The sequence below is a fragment of the Bos grunniens genome, chromosome 16 (genome assembly GCF_055505025.1).
Source record: "Bos grunniens cultivar Pamir isolate PY7600 chromosome 16, Bosgru_T2T1.0, whole genome shotgun sequence".
NCBI lineage: Eukaryota > Metazoa > Chordata > Mammalia > Artiodactyla > Bovidae > Bos > Bos grunniens.
The window spans coordinates 36,434,210-36,452,038 of NC_141180.1; the positions used below are offsets into that span (position 1 = coordinate 36,434,210).

Here is a 17,829-nt window from a genome sequence, read left to right on the forward strand (position 1 = left end):
CAGTAGTTGTGGCACATGGGCTTAGTTGGATCTTCCCAGACCAAGGATCAAACCCATGTCCCCTGCATTGGCAGGAATGTTCTTAACCACTGGACCATCAGGAAAACCCTCCATTATGGTTTATCACAGGATACTGAATACAGTTAGTTCCCTATACTATATAGTAGGATCTTGTTGTCTATGCCCTAAAACACTATCTTAACTTCTAACAGTTAAGCACACACCAGTGGCCAGTATAGAGAAAATTTCTAGAAGGCTGTTCTCTTCATCTTTATGTGCCTATAAGGCTTACCTCAATGAACTACATAGTTAAGTACCTGTTTCTATTTATTTGCTAGAAGAGTCTTGCCAGTGCTTATGCTTATACAACTGACTGCAGTTGTCCAAAAATAAAGTGATTATATCTTGAATAAGAATTCAGTTACTGAAGCAGAGTTAAAAAAGAAAAATATTGATTTGATCCAATTAAAAGATGGAATGAGGGATAACAGATGCAACAATCAAAAATAACTCCAGAATGACAACTGTGTAAGGTGGAAACAGAGGTTATGTGGTCCCCTTGGAAGTACTAGAGTGCAAAACTTGCTTGAAGAAACAGTACAGAGCAGCAAGGCATTGTAACAGTAACACCCAGAACTTACTTCTTCATTATTAAGGAAAAAAGAACAAGCTGCCTATTAACAAAGGATTAGCTTTATATGTGTTTCTCAAACTGTTCTACAGACTATTGGTTCTCATTAAAACATGACAGTTATTCTTTAGGGAAGGGGGGAAAAAGAAAAAACCTTTTGCATACAATAGTCCTACTTTTTAAGGCTTCAGAGTGCTAATATGCATTATAATCTATGTGACCTCGGAAAACGTAAAATACTTGCAGCATATTAATATGCCATGACTACAGCTGGGGAAACACCAACTTGGGCAGGCAGCTAAGTAGATGGGGAGATTAACAGGAAATTAAAAAAAAAAAAAAAGACAAATGCAATGAAATGATCTCACCTGAAAAAGACAGTGTGACTGACTACCAGCTATTACTCTGTAGAGCTTCTTAAAGCAAAATAAACTGTTAGATAAGCTACCAGAAGCAACAACAGCTGCACCAGATGTCAGGGGAAATGAAGATGGAAAAAACGTGATAGGAAAAAAAAACAGAAGAAAAAACTTCCCTTTGCACAGGCCACTGTTCAGAATGTCTGCCATCCCCTCAGCTCCTAACAGCTGGGGTGAAGGGCGAGCACTCCGCCAACCAGAAGGCAGGTCGGTAGCTGAAGAGGTGGTCTGGCCCCAAACCCTCTACCAACAGTGACGGTAACTTACAACCTATCAAATCTTCTTTCCTGGGAAACTGAATATATTGAGAGAGTCCTTAGTGGAGGTGGAAGCAGAGACACAAAGACACAAAGGAACCAGAGATAAAACAGCTGAGTGAAGAGCAGGGAATCAGGTGGGTCAGCTCTGGGAGTTTAGTGCCTTGTGCAGAAAAGGAACGCCTTCCTTTGGCAGAAACTGTAAGCTAGCATATTACTGTTCAATCTGAACAACCTTCTGCTGTGGCCCTGCCAAAGCAGCCGGAGGACACCCGTCAGCCACGTTCAGTGACCCACCCAGAAAGAAGGGAGAGGGGAAGGAAAGGGAATGGGCAGGAGCAACACGGTCTCTGGCTTTAACAAGGAGCATCTAGTTTAAATTCACTGTAATGAGGTTTTCATACATCAAACATTTTTAAATCAGTGGCCAGAGCCTCCCCATCCCACGAGGAATGGAGCCAGGCTGTTCCAGTAAGGACATACTTCCCCAGGGTAGCCAGGTTCTCCCAGGGGGCTAGGTTTCCACAGCCTCCCCAGCAGCTCCTCCGAACACACACATGCAGACACATGCCCACACTCCCGCCGGCTCACACTCAACATACACAGTAAGTGCCACCACCACACCACCCACTCCCACTTCCCACCCCTAGGAGTAAGTGCATCAGGAATCAGGCCTCTGGGAGCTGGTGGACACTGTAGTTGTTAGTGAACAGGCACACGCATGCTCTGCCGAGCGTGTGTGCTCCAATGGGTTTCTGCAGGAGGGGCTCTCCGTGCTGTCTAGAGATGTTGCATGGCCATGTCTGCTCACAAGCTCTCTTCCAGGTTAGTCCAGCCCATGGTGTAAATACCGGCCCCTCCTGAGTGGTGCCTTATGTAGTCTGGACATCTACACATTGCCCTGAAATAGGGTATATGGCCAACAAACTCTTCCCACTGAGGAGGCAATGAGGTAATCTGGTCACAAAAGCTAGCCAGTATCCACACTCTTACTAACAGTGTTCAGCATTCACAAGGCCCATCTGAACCTGCGGTGCTTCTGTGAGGCCTGGCTCTCAAAGTTCACATTTCTGTTCCACTTTTGCCTAATATGTGAGAATGACTTGGAAGACTTCCTGTTCCTTGTCCTAAACCCTTACAGTAAATCATATGTATAACTAGTTTAAAATCAGAGCATGACCCACGGCTTCTACTTCTGATGCAAAAGCCCAAGACAAATAAGCAGTAAGGATTCCTCAAATACCAAATGATCTATGAATTACAGGTCATATCATTTTGTAATGTAACCATATAAGCAAACAGTCCACAGTGAGGTATGCTGCTGACACACTGGCAAATTTTACCAAACAGAAACAACAATTTTACACTGGCACAAACAGGTCACCTTACCCAAAAACCGCTTACACGCTATTAGCAGTTCTACTGACCTAGTTACCTAATATACAGACCCATATTACATCTTACATTATTGCCAAACCAACAAGTAACACAAATCACAATTCCAAACAAAATCCAGTCTAGTAAATATATTTAGTATTTCAGCATATTTGAGTTATTTGTAGGCAAATGTTCGTTAAAGTGACTTAAGCAATCTTAAGCTTTTTCTCTTTATTATTTAAAAAACACTCAAATGCTATTAGGCAAGAAACTAAGCACAAGCCAACAAGCTCCCCAAATCACACTCAGAGAGGACAAGTAGAGCTACAAATATGGAATAATTACCAAGGTATTAATAATTAACGATCACTTAACTATGATTCAAGAGGAATTCCTGGTTGTCGAAAAGCCCTGTGATAATGCTGATGAAAAGCATTATCAGAAACTGATTATCTCAGACAATAGTGCATTGTTTTAGGGTGTGTATGTGTGTGTGTGTGATGAAGTTCACAGCTATGTTACACTAATGACTCACTTAAACACCTGAATTTTCTGCTATCTTAACCTTCAAATCAACTGCAAAAGAAACTGCCAAGAGGAGTTAGTAAAGAGCACAAAATTCCCCAAAGAATTTAGCATATACAGCTTATTTTGCTACTTAATTTTTTATGATTACTGAAATTTGTACATGATGTTAAAGAGTCAAAACCAATTTTAAAAGCAAAGGGTGCTTACTAAATCCATAGTAATATTCAACATATACTGGTTTTTAGAAGGGCACAAGCCATATTCTTGTGTGTGTGTGTGTGTTTACAGCACCTGGCACATTTCTGTTCACTATTACACAGAATTGTTGCAGGACCTGACAGTGATTACTGTCTCACTTTTTAAAAACTTTTGGCCTAAACAATAAATCAAAGTTCAAAAAATAACTGATGCATTTATTTCTTGATTTTGATTACATTTTTGTTGTGAATTGGTTCTGTAACTCTAGTTACCTTGCAACAAAACACTGGCAGAGAACATTCTGGATTGAAATTACCTGACTCTATCACTGCTGAATAAATAATACAGTTGACCTGTTCACATTTCATTGTGAAAGATCCACACCTTTAGAGATTACACTCTAAGCTTTGAAAGCAAAGTGAGTCAGAAATCACATTTCTAAAAGCAGCCAGTCTGGAACAGAAGATGTTTATCCTACATCGAGTCACCCTTGCCTCGGCAAACTTCTCGGCTGGTTCATTTTGTTTAAGACAGTTGAGACGGGTAGGATGTGCAATGATAAAAATTCTGTGAGGCATTTATCAAGCAGATTATCTCTGAAACCACACCTTGGCTTAGAGCCTTTGAGCGGGAGTTTGGGCTTCTGTGTTAATCTGTACACTTATTTCACATTTTCTCTTGACTCTATTTTTTCTTTTTTACTCTAACCCATAGAATAAGTTAACCTAACAGATGTAATTTTATTTATGTTTATATGACTGCTGGAAACACTACTGACATGTCACACTATTACATAAGAAAAACTGCTGATTTCAGTGAGCTCCTCTCCTACCCTTCCATCCCCACCCACCCACCTCTCATTAAATCTCTGAGGAAAACCTCTGGGTCCAGGGCTGGGATTTTTCTTTTCCATAGGGTAGGTCTATTGACCTTTTACTAATGATACTGAAAACTTTTTTAAAGACTGTTAGTGTACATAGAGCTTCCAACATCAAGAATACAAAGCAACTCCTTTTTTAAAAAAATATTTCAAGACAAATTGTATTTCCCATAAAAGACAGGGAGTCCTTGGAAGTCACAATGCATAAATACTTCTAATAATAGAGCAAATTAATTCAAGGCAGCCAGTAGTGGAAAAAGTCTCACTGCAGCCATCCCTGTCAGAGGGCATCTGTATGAGCGGCTCAGTGAAGTAGCATTTGCAGGAAGGCACTACAACTGTGTTCAAAAGAAAATCATTAGGCCTCAGCCGTTAATCCCCTCCCCCATCCTCTGCCTCTGCATCCTTCAAGGCAATTAACCAGTAGAAGGTGCTAGTCTGCACCCATCTAATTCACACCAACCTTCATCCTTGGGCCAGAGCTGGGTTAACCCAGCTGAACTCTTATCAGCCTATTCCCTGTCCAGTGTTCCAAGAAGCCTCTACATTAGCCCCTGAAGCAGAAAACCAGATCTTTTCTTATAACCCCTATTTACAAAACAATACACAGTGACAGCTCACTAGCCAGAATACCTGGGTATCAAACCTTCAGACCACGAATACATCAAAACATAACTCACTTTGCCAACTATTAACCTCAAATACAATTTTTATTATCTTAACTGAGACAATCTACTTCTACCTAGAAAAGATGACCCTGGTCACAGTCACTGCAGTAACAGTCAACTGAACACATCACTGTCCCCAGCAGAGTCAGGGGCAATGAGGAATTCAAAAGCTGACTGTAAGGCCACGACATGTAATAAGGGATTTTATCTTTACAGACACAAAAAAAGAAAGAGCAGTTGAAACCAGGGCTGCAAAGCAAAGAAAGGACGGTGGGAAAGAGGCATCTCTGAACATGTTTTTGAGTGTCCTTTAGTTTCCGACATACTCTTCTCCCTCTTACAAGGTTGCAATTAAAAAAAAAAAAAAAAAAAAAAGGCCAGACAGGAGATAGGTGAGAGAAAGCTGAAGAAGAAAAGCACTCACCCTTCCCCCATCTCCTCTCCCCCCTCTCCCCAAAAGAGCTGTGTTTGTCTGTGCAAACCTAGTCCCAAATATGGGAGAGAGAGAATGAATGTGTGTATGGAAGAACAATGAGCCCTCTGCCTGGTATTGTGTCTGTGTGTGTGTGTGTGTGTGTGTGTCTGCCTCTTTTCCCTTCGACCTCAACAACAACAGGGAGAGCTGGAAGCCAGCTTTCTATCCAGCCCAGGCCACCGAAATCAAAACTGGTTTATAATTTACGGTGGAATTAACTCAGCAACCAGATCCAGGAATGGCAACAGCTACTCAAAGATGATTTTATTACTGTCTAGATCCATCCTCTCTCCCCTCCCCCAACAGACTGAGCCGAAAGAAACCAGTGCACACCAGACAAAAAGGTCTCACTTTAAATGGAAAGCAATTATCAAAATTGTTTCAAATCTTAAACATAGGCTGCATTAATCTTGTGTTACAATGTTTGTTTTGCAATTCACTGTGAGTTACCCTTTTACTAGTTATCTTTCTAGTGTTTAAAAAATTGCTTTGGAGAAAGCTATTTCAAGATTCATACAAAACTACTTTCTAAATGTACCTCAAAATAGTAACACATACTGAAACATTTAAAGCGCCCAGTTTCTCAAGGACACATTCTGCTTAAATCAATGTTTGAAATCTGTAATCCAGAAAAATTGTAACCAAACCTTGGAAAAGAGGCAGAGGAAAATGACAATTCAACAATGAATCATTTTGTTTTCCTTTCAACAACTTCTCAAACAACCAGTTTCAAAGGAAAGGAAACCTGCAACGCTTTCCCCCTCCCGACACACACGCACAATCTATGTAAAACTACTTTTTCTTCTTTCCAAAACCTTAAAAAAAAAAAAAAAAAAACACTCCTACTACTACTAATAAACATGAAAGCCACTCTCCTTCAGAGAGACAAACTAAAACAGGATAAGTAAGAATCTTTTCTACTGCAAGTGAATTTTGGTTTTAAAATTCTAGCAGTACACAGAGCAGAGAACTAGAGATTTCGAACACAAAGAATCTTCCCCTAATGGGAAAATGATACTTTAAGTCCTCCCCCTGACGACCCCTCAAATCCGCAAACATTCAAGAAATTCGCAGTTTCGGTCCTGGACTTCCTCCCTCCTCGCCCCCGCCCCCCAGTTCAGCCCATGATTTTAGTCACATGAAAGAGTTTAACCTCAGACAAGTCAAAGCAGAGCAAGACCGAGCAGCAAAGAAAGAGCCGGGGTCAGCAGGCGAAAGGGACAGTTACCTGGCCGGCACAGGGTCGAGCGGCCCCGGCCCTTGATTCCCGCCTGCCCCGCCATGAGCGGCCCCCACCCGGGACCCCGGCTTCCAAGCCGACTCCTCGGGCCCGCACCACCCCCGCGCCCAGGACGAGGGGCCACAACTGCGGGCAGACGCCGCGCGCGGGCCACTCGGAGACTCACCTCCCCCGGATGCGCTACACCATCAATGGAGGTGTGTTCGGCCGGCTCCCGGGAAAGTGGGGGGACAGGGCTGCAGGCCCGCGGGGCTGGAGCCGCCGGACTCGGGCCGAGGGCGGGCCGGCCACGGGAACAGAGCCAGGGGCTACGGGGGCTTCCCTCGCGTGACCTTTCGTGCGGGCCCCACCTAGCCTCTGCGCTTGGCCAGTCCTTCAGGAGCGAGAGCCCAGGCTCATGTCTGGTTTTGTTTTTCTGAGGGCGAGGGGGCTCCGGGAGGATGATGGTGATTTTTTTTTTTTTTTTTTTTCCTCTCAACTAGGAGAGAAAACGAGGCAGAGACAATGTGGGAGGCGAACGAGGGGAGAGGAGCGGGGAGGCGGAGGCGGGGGCTAGACCCGAGCCGGGCGAGCGTCTCAGGCGTGCGGGAGGAAGAGGAGGCTGGGAGCGCGGGGGGCGGCTCGCGAGCGTCTGTGGGAGCAGCGGCGTCTCGGCGATGGTGGCCGAGCCGCTGCGGGGCTGCTGCACCGACCCGCCGCCCACTCCGCGCTCGGGCCCAGCCCACCTCGCAGTATCGCGCCCTGCCATTGGCGCGACCTGGAGTGACGCGCAAGGAGGCCTCGCCAATGGGAGGCGGAGGGCGGGCAGAGGGGGCGGGACTTCTTTGAGCGCTCTCTCTCTCTCTGTCTCTCTCTCTCTCTCTCTCTCTCTCTGTCCCCCTCTCCCTCTCCCTCTCTCTCTCTTTTTTTTTTTTTAATTTCTAATAAAATGAGCAGAAGGGAAGGAGGGGAGCGGCCGAGCCCCTGCGACGCGGCGGCCAGGCTCGAGCGCGAGCTCCAGGCAGCGACCGGGCCGTGGGCTGATCTCCCGGCTGGCTGCGTCTTTGTGCGGGTCCCGGGCCGCAGGGCGCAGCGGGCAGGTCCCAGGGACCGGGGTGGCCGGAGTCCAGTTGCTCCTGTTATTACCAGGGTCACGGTTTGCTTTTTCAGCCACTTAAAACGCGGATTTATATCCCTGGGGGGACCAGAGTGGGTTCGAAAGATTCGCTCCAAGACTCGAAATTCTGATGCGCATTAACGTCTTCAGAATAAGTCTTTGGCAAAAGAGTATTTAGAAAAAGAAAAAAGAAATTGGTTGGTAGATTGCACTGCCAATATGAAAAAAACAATTATAAAAATAGGAAGCCTAAAAAGAAAGTCTCATCAAGGAAAAAAGAAGGGACACAGACACAGAGCAGATTTCGGAAAGCGAGGAATGTACACAACTCTGCCGTAAGTTTGAAAAAATCTAAAATCAGGGAAAAAAAATCCAAGTATCACCTTTTCTTTGAGAAATATTGTGTCCCACTTTCCCAAAAACCGATAATCACAGGGTCTCCACTGCTATAAGGGAATTGCGGGGCACGCCAAATGTTCAGATTCTATTTAATATAATTTATAGGATTGAGGGGTTTGGGGAATTTTTAATTATGATTAGCAGTTTTTGAAATGCATATCATGCTTATTGAGTTCTTTCACAGACCCTGGCAAGAATCCAGGGTGAATCATCAACCTATTGTTGGTTTGTTAATACACTGAAATGCTTAGGGGTCCTTATATCGTACACTCTTCCTGAAGGAGCTCAGATCTGTATATAATAGAATAATTAAGGGATAGAACATAGCACAAAATAATTCACTCATCACTTTCAAATAAAGTGATAATTTTCTCTTTGCAATATCTATACAGATTGCAATTTCCACATCCAACAGTTTAAAAAATAATAGGACTAATAGATACTATTTGATGGTGACCCAGACATCTAAAATCAAATGGGTCTTTGCCACTACCTTTCAGAGTAACTTTAAGCAGGAAAATTCCTTTCTGCTGAAATTTCTTCAGCTATGAAATGGGGAAACTAGTTAATACCACCATATCTCTAATAATGTGAGAACTGAATTTTACAACATCATAAATTCGATAAACAGCTCTCAACCTCCTAGATACAGATGGAACTATTCCACATCAGTTTGGAAATGATGAAGGGTAAAGTGCATTAGATGGCTTTGCTTGCCATCAAAATCTACATTTACAGAAGCACTGTTTCTAATAAAGGTTCAGCTCTGTAGTGGAGGAATGGACGATAGTTCTAAGAGGATACCAGTGGATCCTGCAGAGCCATTCAGCAGGGAAGAGAGAGGTTCTTGAAATCTGAGAGGGACTGACATCATTTTCACTTCTTATTTTTTAAATGTAGATTTAAAAGTCTTGAAATTCCATATTGTTATAAAGTATAATATTATGGTATTGGGCCAAAAATTAGCCAACTAGACCTGTTTAACTATAACAATCCCATGCAAGAATTGTAGTCCAACCATAAAGCCACAGAATACAGGGTTCCTTCCAAGGAACTTAGAGACTGATAAGGTAATAACAATATAGTGTAATAAGAACAATGATTAAACCATTGACTGAAAGCTTATTATGTTCCAAGCACCAGGCAAAGCATGTTGCTTTCTTAGCCTACTTAGTCCTGACAGCAGTTCATGAAGTGTATTATTAGTATCTCCATTTTAAAGGTTAAGAAACTGGGGCTTAGGAAAGTTAAATAACTTGCTCAAGGTGAAAGAGTTCAAATATCTAGTGGGTTATTTTTTCCATGATGAAATTAGAAAAAGTTTCCTTATGTTCCTTTTGGCAAGCTTTAGAATATGGAGATTACTTATCTGAACCTGATAACATCAAGGAGGACTTTTGTTAGTTATTTTATATATCTTACTATGAGTAGAAGTGATTTAATTTGTATACAGAAGTCAAATCAGATATAATACTATTATTTAAAAGAAGCCAGGAGAAAAAGAGATTATTTAATAAATGGTGTTGAGTAATCAGATCGCTCTATGGGTAAACAAAAGCAACTCAGAAAAACAGAATTTTTTTAAATTATATTTCTGTTATTCCTAAACCTCTTTCCCTAAATTATAAATGGATATATTTTAAATGTAAAAATTGAAACCACTAAACCACTGTTTCTTAGGTTGAGTTTACTTGTGTTTATTATTGTCTTCTATAACCTACGTATAGGTTATGCTCATTTTTTGTATATGTCAGATATTTTGTAATTTTTAAAAATGAAACAATAAAAGTATTAAAGGAATACTAAAACTTTTTCCAGTCATAAATTGGGGAAGTTCTTTCTAAGCATGAAAGGAAGCCCAAAGGTCATAAAGAAAAAATATCAATAAATTTTGCTGCATAAATATTTTATATCACTATAAAGCATAAAAAATACCATAGCACTGCAAGAAACAAGCTATCAGAGGGGAAATATTTTCAACACTTATGCAACAGGGCTAACTTCCTGAATACAAAGAGCTTGTTCAAATTTGTAAGAAAAAAAAAAAAATCAATGGAAAAACATTGATATACATTTGTGCTCATACACAAAATATTGTATATAAGCAAAAAAAAGTCACAGAAAAAAAATGTGTTCAGTAAACATATACTCAAAATGAAATAAAAGCAAATTAAAATCAGCTCTTAGGAATTTTTTCTAACTTCAAAAATATTGATGAGAATGTGGGGAAACAGGCCCTCTGCTGCACTGTTGGTAAAAATGTAATCATTCCATTTTTTGGAACACAATTTGGCACAATCTATGAAAATGATAAATACCCATACCCTTTGATCCAGTGACTCTGCTTCTAGAAAGCCATTCTACAAATAATTTTGCACAAACATACAAAAATATATATAAAAGACTTGCAATGTTATTTATAATAGTGAAAACCCGAAAAAAGCCCAACACCCATCAACAAAAAATGTTTACATGAATTATGGTACAAACATACAATGAAATACCTTACAACTTTCAAAAAGAATGCAGTAAATCTGACAACTAATAAAGAATAGTAGCCACAGTTCAGAGTTAAATGAAAAAAGCCAGTCACAGAACAATTATGTAAAGTATAATTCCATTTGTAGTCTAAAAATAACCATTTTGTATATGCTTCAAAACATCTAGAAACTTGTGCACCAGGAAACGTATCCACCAGGCGTGGAAGGAAAATGAGGCAGGAAGAGGAGACTGACTTTTGACTTCATTCAACTCTGTTCTGTTTGATTTTTTTCTTTTTATATCAAACGTATAATTTTTACAATTAAAAAAAAGAATTCAAATTATTTGAACATACGGCCAGTAACTAGCCTTCATAATTCACCAGAAGCACTCAAGCTTTAGAACAAGTAAATTATTTTCCCCTAAAATGCCTTAAGCAAAACCGGGGTACTTTATCCAGTCTGGTAACAGACTGAAGCTCATTTCTAGGCATTTTCTTTGAATTTGCCTTTCAAGTTTATGTCATGCAGATACCAGCCAATAATGAGCTTCAGCTACCCGCCCACACACACCATTGTACTTTTTCAGTCCATCCACCAGCAGTAATGGCTACTTACTCCTTTCTCATTGCAGCCCCTCTTTCTGCAGGCATTCAGTACTCACCTTACATACCCACAGTGGGTTTGTACTTTATTATCTCTTGTGAACCAGACTTGCTCCCTCTCCAGCCTCCTTCCTCAGGACAAGAAGAAACCCATGGTAGACTTTGAAAGTCCCCCCAGTGACTTGAGATGGAGCAGTGGGTGATTATTGGGGGCTTATTGCAAATTACAGGAAGCACATGTCATACATGCAGACACATACAAAAGTGAAACATATTTTCCTCCAAAAAAAGGATCAAAATCAGAAACCTTTTTCCTTTGTTTGGACATGGCTAATTGTGGGCAGCAATTAAGGTTCTCAGTTCAACTCCTGACTTGATGAATTTTCTTTCAACCAGAGGGAGTACAAGTGGAGCATGCTCCTCTCTGAGTCACACTCAGCCAGCCAATAGCACAGCATGCTGTCCGAGGGCTTGAGGATTCCTTTTGGGTGAGATCTAAACCCCAAATCTGACTTCTGACCACGTGTGGTGATTGAAAAGTCACACAGGGCTTTGTGAAAGAGTGAAGGGGAGGAGATGCTGATTTTCCTTGTCTTGGCCCAATTCCAAGTTTGATCATTAGCTGTCCTCCTCCTTTGTCTGCCTGCGGTCTCAGGGAGACGTGCTATTCCACACTTCCTGTTATAAACAGCTGTCCACTGTTAACTGAGCAAGCCAAAGAGCCAGTGGATTCTACCCTGGGGAAAGCTGCATTTCAAAATTAGCGTTTCCTCTGCATCTATTGGTAAATTCCTTAGGTTTACCTTGGAGGGAAGGTGTAGTTTTCTAGGGAGAATAAGGTCATAATAATGGGGACTTGAAAATTATCCACAAACCCTATTTTGTCTAAATGGTGAACAAAGAAAGCTGGCGTGGATCACAAAGAGCCCTTTGGAAGGAGGAGGCCAAAGAAAATATATTTTAGATCCTACCACATCATTTGGGTTATCAGAATTTAATCTTATAACATTGATGTGGCAGGTGCTATTAGCCACCCAAATTCATTGTTTTTTCAATCCAAGGCATATATACACACAGAGGAAACTGGCAAGTAACTCACAATCCTGCAAAATTCACCCTCTGTCATCCAGCTTTGGTGTCTAATTTGTACATCTCTGAGACAGTCACTTTAATGCCTCTTTCTCTTTGACACTTAAGGCATCTTAATTTCAAAATATCCACATTCCTGATCTTCTCAACCCCAAATGTCTCATAGTACTCCAACTTCTAGAATAAATTCTTCTTTGCTTACTTTCTTTTTCATCTTAAGAGAGCATTTTAACTTGGAAGCATTCAGAATGTCCTTCAATAAGCAAATGAGGGACTTCCCTGGTTGTCCAGAGGTTAAGAATCCACCTTGCAATGCAGAGGATGGGTTGCCATTTCCTTCTTCAGGGTATCTTCCCAACCCAGGGATTGAACCAGGGGCTCCTGCATTGCAGGCAGATTCTTCACCTTCTGAGCCACCAGGCAGGCCCTCTTCATTCATTTGCAATGCAGGGGATACAGGTTTGATCCCTTGTCCAGGAAAAGCCCACATGCCCGTGGGCCAGCTCATCCCGTGTACCACAACTACTGAGGCTGTGCTCTAGAGCCCACAAGCAGAAACTCCTGAAGGCTGTGCATCCTGGAGCCAGAGCTCAGCAACAAGAGAAGCCACTGCAATTAGAAGCCTGTGTACTGCAACTAGAGAGTAGCCCCTGCTCACCACAACTAGAAAAAGCCCACGTAGCAACAAAGACCAAGCACAGCCAAAAATAAATATTTTTAAAATAAGCAAATGAAAAACAGGTACATCATTCAATGAAATATTATTCATCAGTAAAAGGAAATAAACTGCCAAGCCTGGAGGAACTTCTTTAAAGCATTACTGAGTAAAAGAAACCAGTTAGAAGAAAGGTTACATACATAATGTGGGATTCCAACTATATGATATTCTGCAAAAAGCTCTGAAAAAGACGTTCTGGAAACAGTTGCCAGGGATGGGGGAGGGAGGGATGGCTAGGTGGACTTTCAGGATAGTGAAACTATTCTGAATGATACTTTAAGGTGGATACAAACCTTAGAGTTTGTATCTTACAGGATAGTGAAACTATTCTGAATGATACTCTAAAGTGGATACAAACTTTCAGGATAGTAAAACTATTCTGAATGATACTCTAAGGTGGATACAAACCTTAGGGCAGATACAAATCCATAAATTATGCAACAGAGTAAACTCAAACTTCAGCTATGAACTTTAGTTAACAATAATGTATCCATATTGGTTCATCATTGTAACAAGTGGGCCATGGCTGCAACAAATGTAACATTAAGGCAAGATGTGAATAATACAGAAGGGGTGGGGGAGGGGGGGGGAAGGATACATATGAGCTCTATGCTGTGAACCTAAAACTGCTCTAATAAAGCCTTTTTTTTTTTTTTTTTAAAGCATTTTAGTTCTGTTCTTTGTGTTGCAAAGAACAGAGACTCACTCAGCATCTCAAGAAACAGGAGATTTGTGTGCGGATGTTCCCATAGGATGTTCCCATACGAGCAAAACTGAACCATGCAACCTCAGGAAAAGAAGGGACTAGAAGCAGGGCCGTAGGAAGGTCAGGACCCCCAGCTCTCTCCACGGATCAGCATCACTGGCCCACTGGTCTCATCTTTCCCACCAGCTGACCTCCTCACCCCTCTACACTTTAGCTTTTCTTCACTTCAAAGCGTCCACTTTCTCATAATTTCAACTCCCTCATAATTGGAGCTTGCGTGGGGCCTCTCCCAGCTTCTCTGGTTTTTCTGAAGCTTATGACTTATCAGCTACAGCTGCTTCTGCCAGCTGCCTCATGACTTTAGTATTTCCTACTTAAAATGCCTAGGAGGGAGAACCCTAATTGGCCCAGTTCATCATTTTAGATGCAGCCCTGTCCCCATCACTGCCCCACGGTGAGGTGCAGATAGTAACAGAGGGGTGAACAGGGGTGAAGGACGGCAGGAAAAACCCGAGGAGCTGTGGCTGAGCAGCCTCCTTTTGGAAGGGCCTGGGGCAGGGGTTGTATGGTGGGGAGGGGGGTGACTTTCTACATAAGCCTAACACCCAGAGCATGCTTTTGGAATGGTGAGTGGCGAAAAAGACTAGAATTGGGTTACTTAGCAGCTAAGTAATTCAACACATTTTTTTCATAGTTACTTTTACAAGGGACATTTGGCCTTTTAAAAAGTTCTATTATTTCTATTTGGCTTCACCAGGTCTTAGTCAGAGTGTGTGGGATCTAGTTCCCCAGCCAGGGATCGAACCCAGGCCCTTTGTATTGAGAGCACAGTGTCTTAGCCACTGGACCACCAGGGAAATCTCACATTTGGCCTTCCTGATAGAGAAAAACCCAAAAGGAGCAGACTACAAGGGACAGAACCTTCATGTTCTACTGAGTGATAGAAATTTCATGAGAGTGATTCCAGAGCACACTCCAACAAAGACCTTCCAGCCAACCTGCCAAAGAGTCCACGGCCTTCAGACTGACAGCAAATTCTTACTCTAATCACTCGAAGGAACAGAAAGCCAAGAAAAATGAAGACGGATCTTCACTGTACACTGAAGCACCGTCTACTCCATCTGACCTAGTCATGTGTGATTCATTTTCATCCCAGGGTGAAAGAAAGAGACCAGGGTTAGTTGAGCCAGCAAGAGGTGACAAAATGACTTTCTCCTCAGACATAAAAACTTTGGGCAAGCTGTTTTTACCACAAATGAAAAAGGAATTTAAGCCCCAATAATTAAGAATAAAATGGAGGGAAAAGAAGCTAATGGGAAAAGAATCTAAAAAGGAATGGATATATGTGTAAGTATAATGGATTTACATTGTTGTACTCCTGAAGCTAACAGAACATTGTAAATCAACTATACCCCAATAAAAATCTTTTAATAAATAAATTAAATATTCAATTTAAAATGTTAGTCCTATGAAAAATAAAGACAGTTTTGATTTTTTTTTTTTTAAGTGACTTCCCTAGTGGTTCAGTAGCTAAGACTCCTCACTCCCAATCCAGGAGGCCTGGGTTTGATCCATGGCCAGGAAGCTAGATCCCACATGCCCCAAATAAGACCTGGTACAGCCAAATAAAATTATAAAATAAGTTAAAAATAATAATTAAAAATAAATAAACTAATGAAAACAACAGGCTCATAGATCATGTCCAGCAGAGGTAAAGACATACAAGTATCTCCACAGAAGGTGATACTGTAATAGAGAAAAACCGAAGCTGATAGTTACCCAGTTGTGTTTCACAAAATAAGGGTGGTGCCTTAAGGATGGTGTCGTCTGCATATCTGAGGTTATTGATATTTCTCCCTGCAATCTTGATTCAAGCTTGTGCTTCATCCAGCCTGGCATTTCACATGGTGTACTCTGCGTATAGATTACATAAGCAGGGTGACAATATACAGCCTTGACATACTCCTTTCCCAATTTGGAACTAGTCTCTTGTTCCATGTCTGGTTCTAACTGTTGCTTCTTGACCTACATACAGATTTCTCGGGAGGCAAGTCAGGTGCTCTGGTATTCCCATCTCTTTCAGAATTTTCCACAGTTTGTTGTGATCCACACAGTCAAAAGCTTTGGTGTAGTCAGTGAAGATGAAGTAAATGTTTTTCTGGAAATCTCTTACATTTTCTTTTTTGATTATCCAGTGGATGTTGGCAATCTGATCTCTGGTTCCTCTGCCTTTTCTAAATCCAGCTTGAACATCTGGAAATTCATAGTTCACATACTGTTGAAGCCTGGCTTGGAGAATTTTGAACATTACTTAGCTAGCAAGGGAGATGAGTGCAATTGTATGGTAGTTTGAACATTCTTTGGCATTGCCTTTCTTTAGAATTGGAATGAAAACTGACCTTTTCCAGTCCTGTGGCCACTGCTGAGTTTTCCAAATTTGCTGACATATTGAGTGCAGCACTTCCACAGCATCATCTTTTAGGATTTGAAACAGCTCAACTGGAATTCCATCACCTCCACTAGCTTTGTTCATAGTGATGATTCCTAAGGCTCACTTGACTTCGCATTCCAGGATGTCTGGCTGTACATGAGTGATCACATCATCGTGGTTATCTGGGTCATTAAGGTCTTTTTTGTATAGTTCTTCTGTGTATGCTTACCACCTCTTCTTAATATCTTCTGCTTCTGTCAGGTCCATACCATTTCTGTCCTTTATTGTGTCCATCTTTGCATGAAATGTTCCCTTGGTATCTCTAATTTTCTTGAAGAGATCTCTAGTCTTTCCCATTCTATTGTTTTCCTCTATTTCTTTGATCACTGAGGAAGGCTTTCTTATCTCTCTTTGCTATTCTTTGGAACTCTGCATTCAGGTGGATATATCTTTCCTTTTCTCCTTTTCCTTAAGCTTCTCTTCTTTTCTCAGCTATTTGTACGGCCTCCTCAGACAACCATTTTGCCTTTTTGCATTTGTTTTTCTTGGGGATGGTCTTGATCACTGCCCCCTGTACAATGTCACGAACATCCATCAGTAGTTCTTCAGGCATTCTATCAGATTTAATCCCTTGAATTTATTTGTCACTTCCACTGTATAATCATAAGGGATTTCATTTAGATCATATGTGAATAGTCTAGTAGGTTTTCCCTACTTTCTTCCATTTATGTCAGTTTTTTGCAATAAGGAGTTCATAATCTGAGCCACAGTCAGCTCCCAGTCTTGTTTTTGCTGACTGTATAGAGCTTCTCCATCTTCAGCTGCAAAGAATATAATCAATCTGATTTCGGTATTGACCATCTGGTGATGTCCATGTGTAGAGTCATCTCGTGTTGCTGGTATGTTATGGTGTTTGCTGTGACCAGTGCATTCTTTTGGCAAAACTCTGTTAGCCTTTGCCCTGCTTCGTTTTGTACTCCAAAGCCAAACTTGCCTGTTATTCCAGGTATCTCTTGACTTCCTACTTTTGCATTCCAGTCCCCTATGATGTAAAGGATATTTTGGGATATCCTTAGGATATCCTAAGGTATTAGAACAGCCCCATAAGGAAACATGCAGTTCAGGCCCAGGACAACTTATTAAAACCTTGCCACCCTGATACAAACAAGGATATATTAGTTCTAGAAGGTCTTATTGGTCATCATAGAACTGTTAAACTTCAGCTTCTTCAGCTTTAGTGGTTGGGACATAGACTTGGATTACTATGATATTGAATGCCTTGGAAATGAACAAAGATCATTCTGTCATTTTTGAGACTGAATCCAAGGACTGCATTTCAGATTCTTTGTTGACTATGAGGGCTACTCCATTTCTTCTAAGGGATTCTTGCCCACAGTAGTAGATATAATGGTCATCTGAATTAAATTCACCCATTCTGATCCATTTTAGCTCACTGATTCCTAAAATGTCGATGTTTACTCTTGCCATCTCCTGTTTGACCACTTCCAATTTACCTTGATTCATGGATCTAACATTCCAGGTTCCTGTGCAGTATTGTTCTTTACAGCATCGGGCTTTACTTCCATCACCAGTCCCATCCACAACTGGGCATTGTTTTCTCTTTGGCTCCAT

The 17,829-nt window shown here is 41.4% G+C and overlaps 2 protein-coding genes across 8 annotated transcripts in view; one reads left to right on the forward strand and one right to left on the reverse strand.

Moving 5' to 3' along the window:
* RERE (arginine-glutamic acid dipeptide repeats) overlaps positions 1-7,422 on the reverse strand; it is a 416,635-nt gene extending 409,213 nt beyond the window's left edge. For 3 of the 7 annotated variants that reach the window (XM_086344298.1, XM_086344297.1, XM_086344290.1), the window contains exon 1: positions 6,840-7,422. The gene's annotated coding sequence lies outside the window, so the exon portion shown is untranslated. Of the gene's footprint in view, positions 1-6,661; positions 6,801-6,839 lie in introns of those variants that run through there. The other 4 variants (XM_086344292.1, XM_086344302.1, XM_086344300.1 and 1 more) reach the window with 4 other exon arrangements.
* The window catches only part of LOC147356587 (uncharacterized), a 106,278-nt gene that overhangs the window by 53,063 nt on the left and 35,386 nt on the right, over positions 1-17,829 (forward strand). Inside the window, exon 2 of the mRNA XM_086342927.1 lies at positions 6,579-6,870. Within this exon, the coding sequence (XP_086199053.1) occupies positions 6,579-6,870 (292 nt within the window). The remainder of the gene's footprint in view (positions 1-6,578; positions 6,871-17,829) is intronic.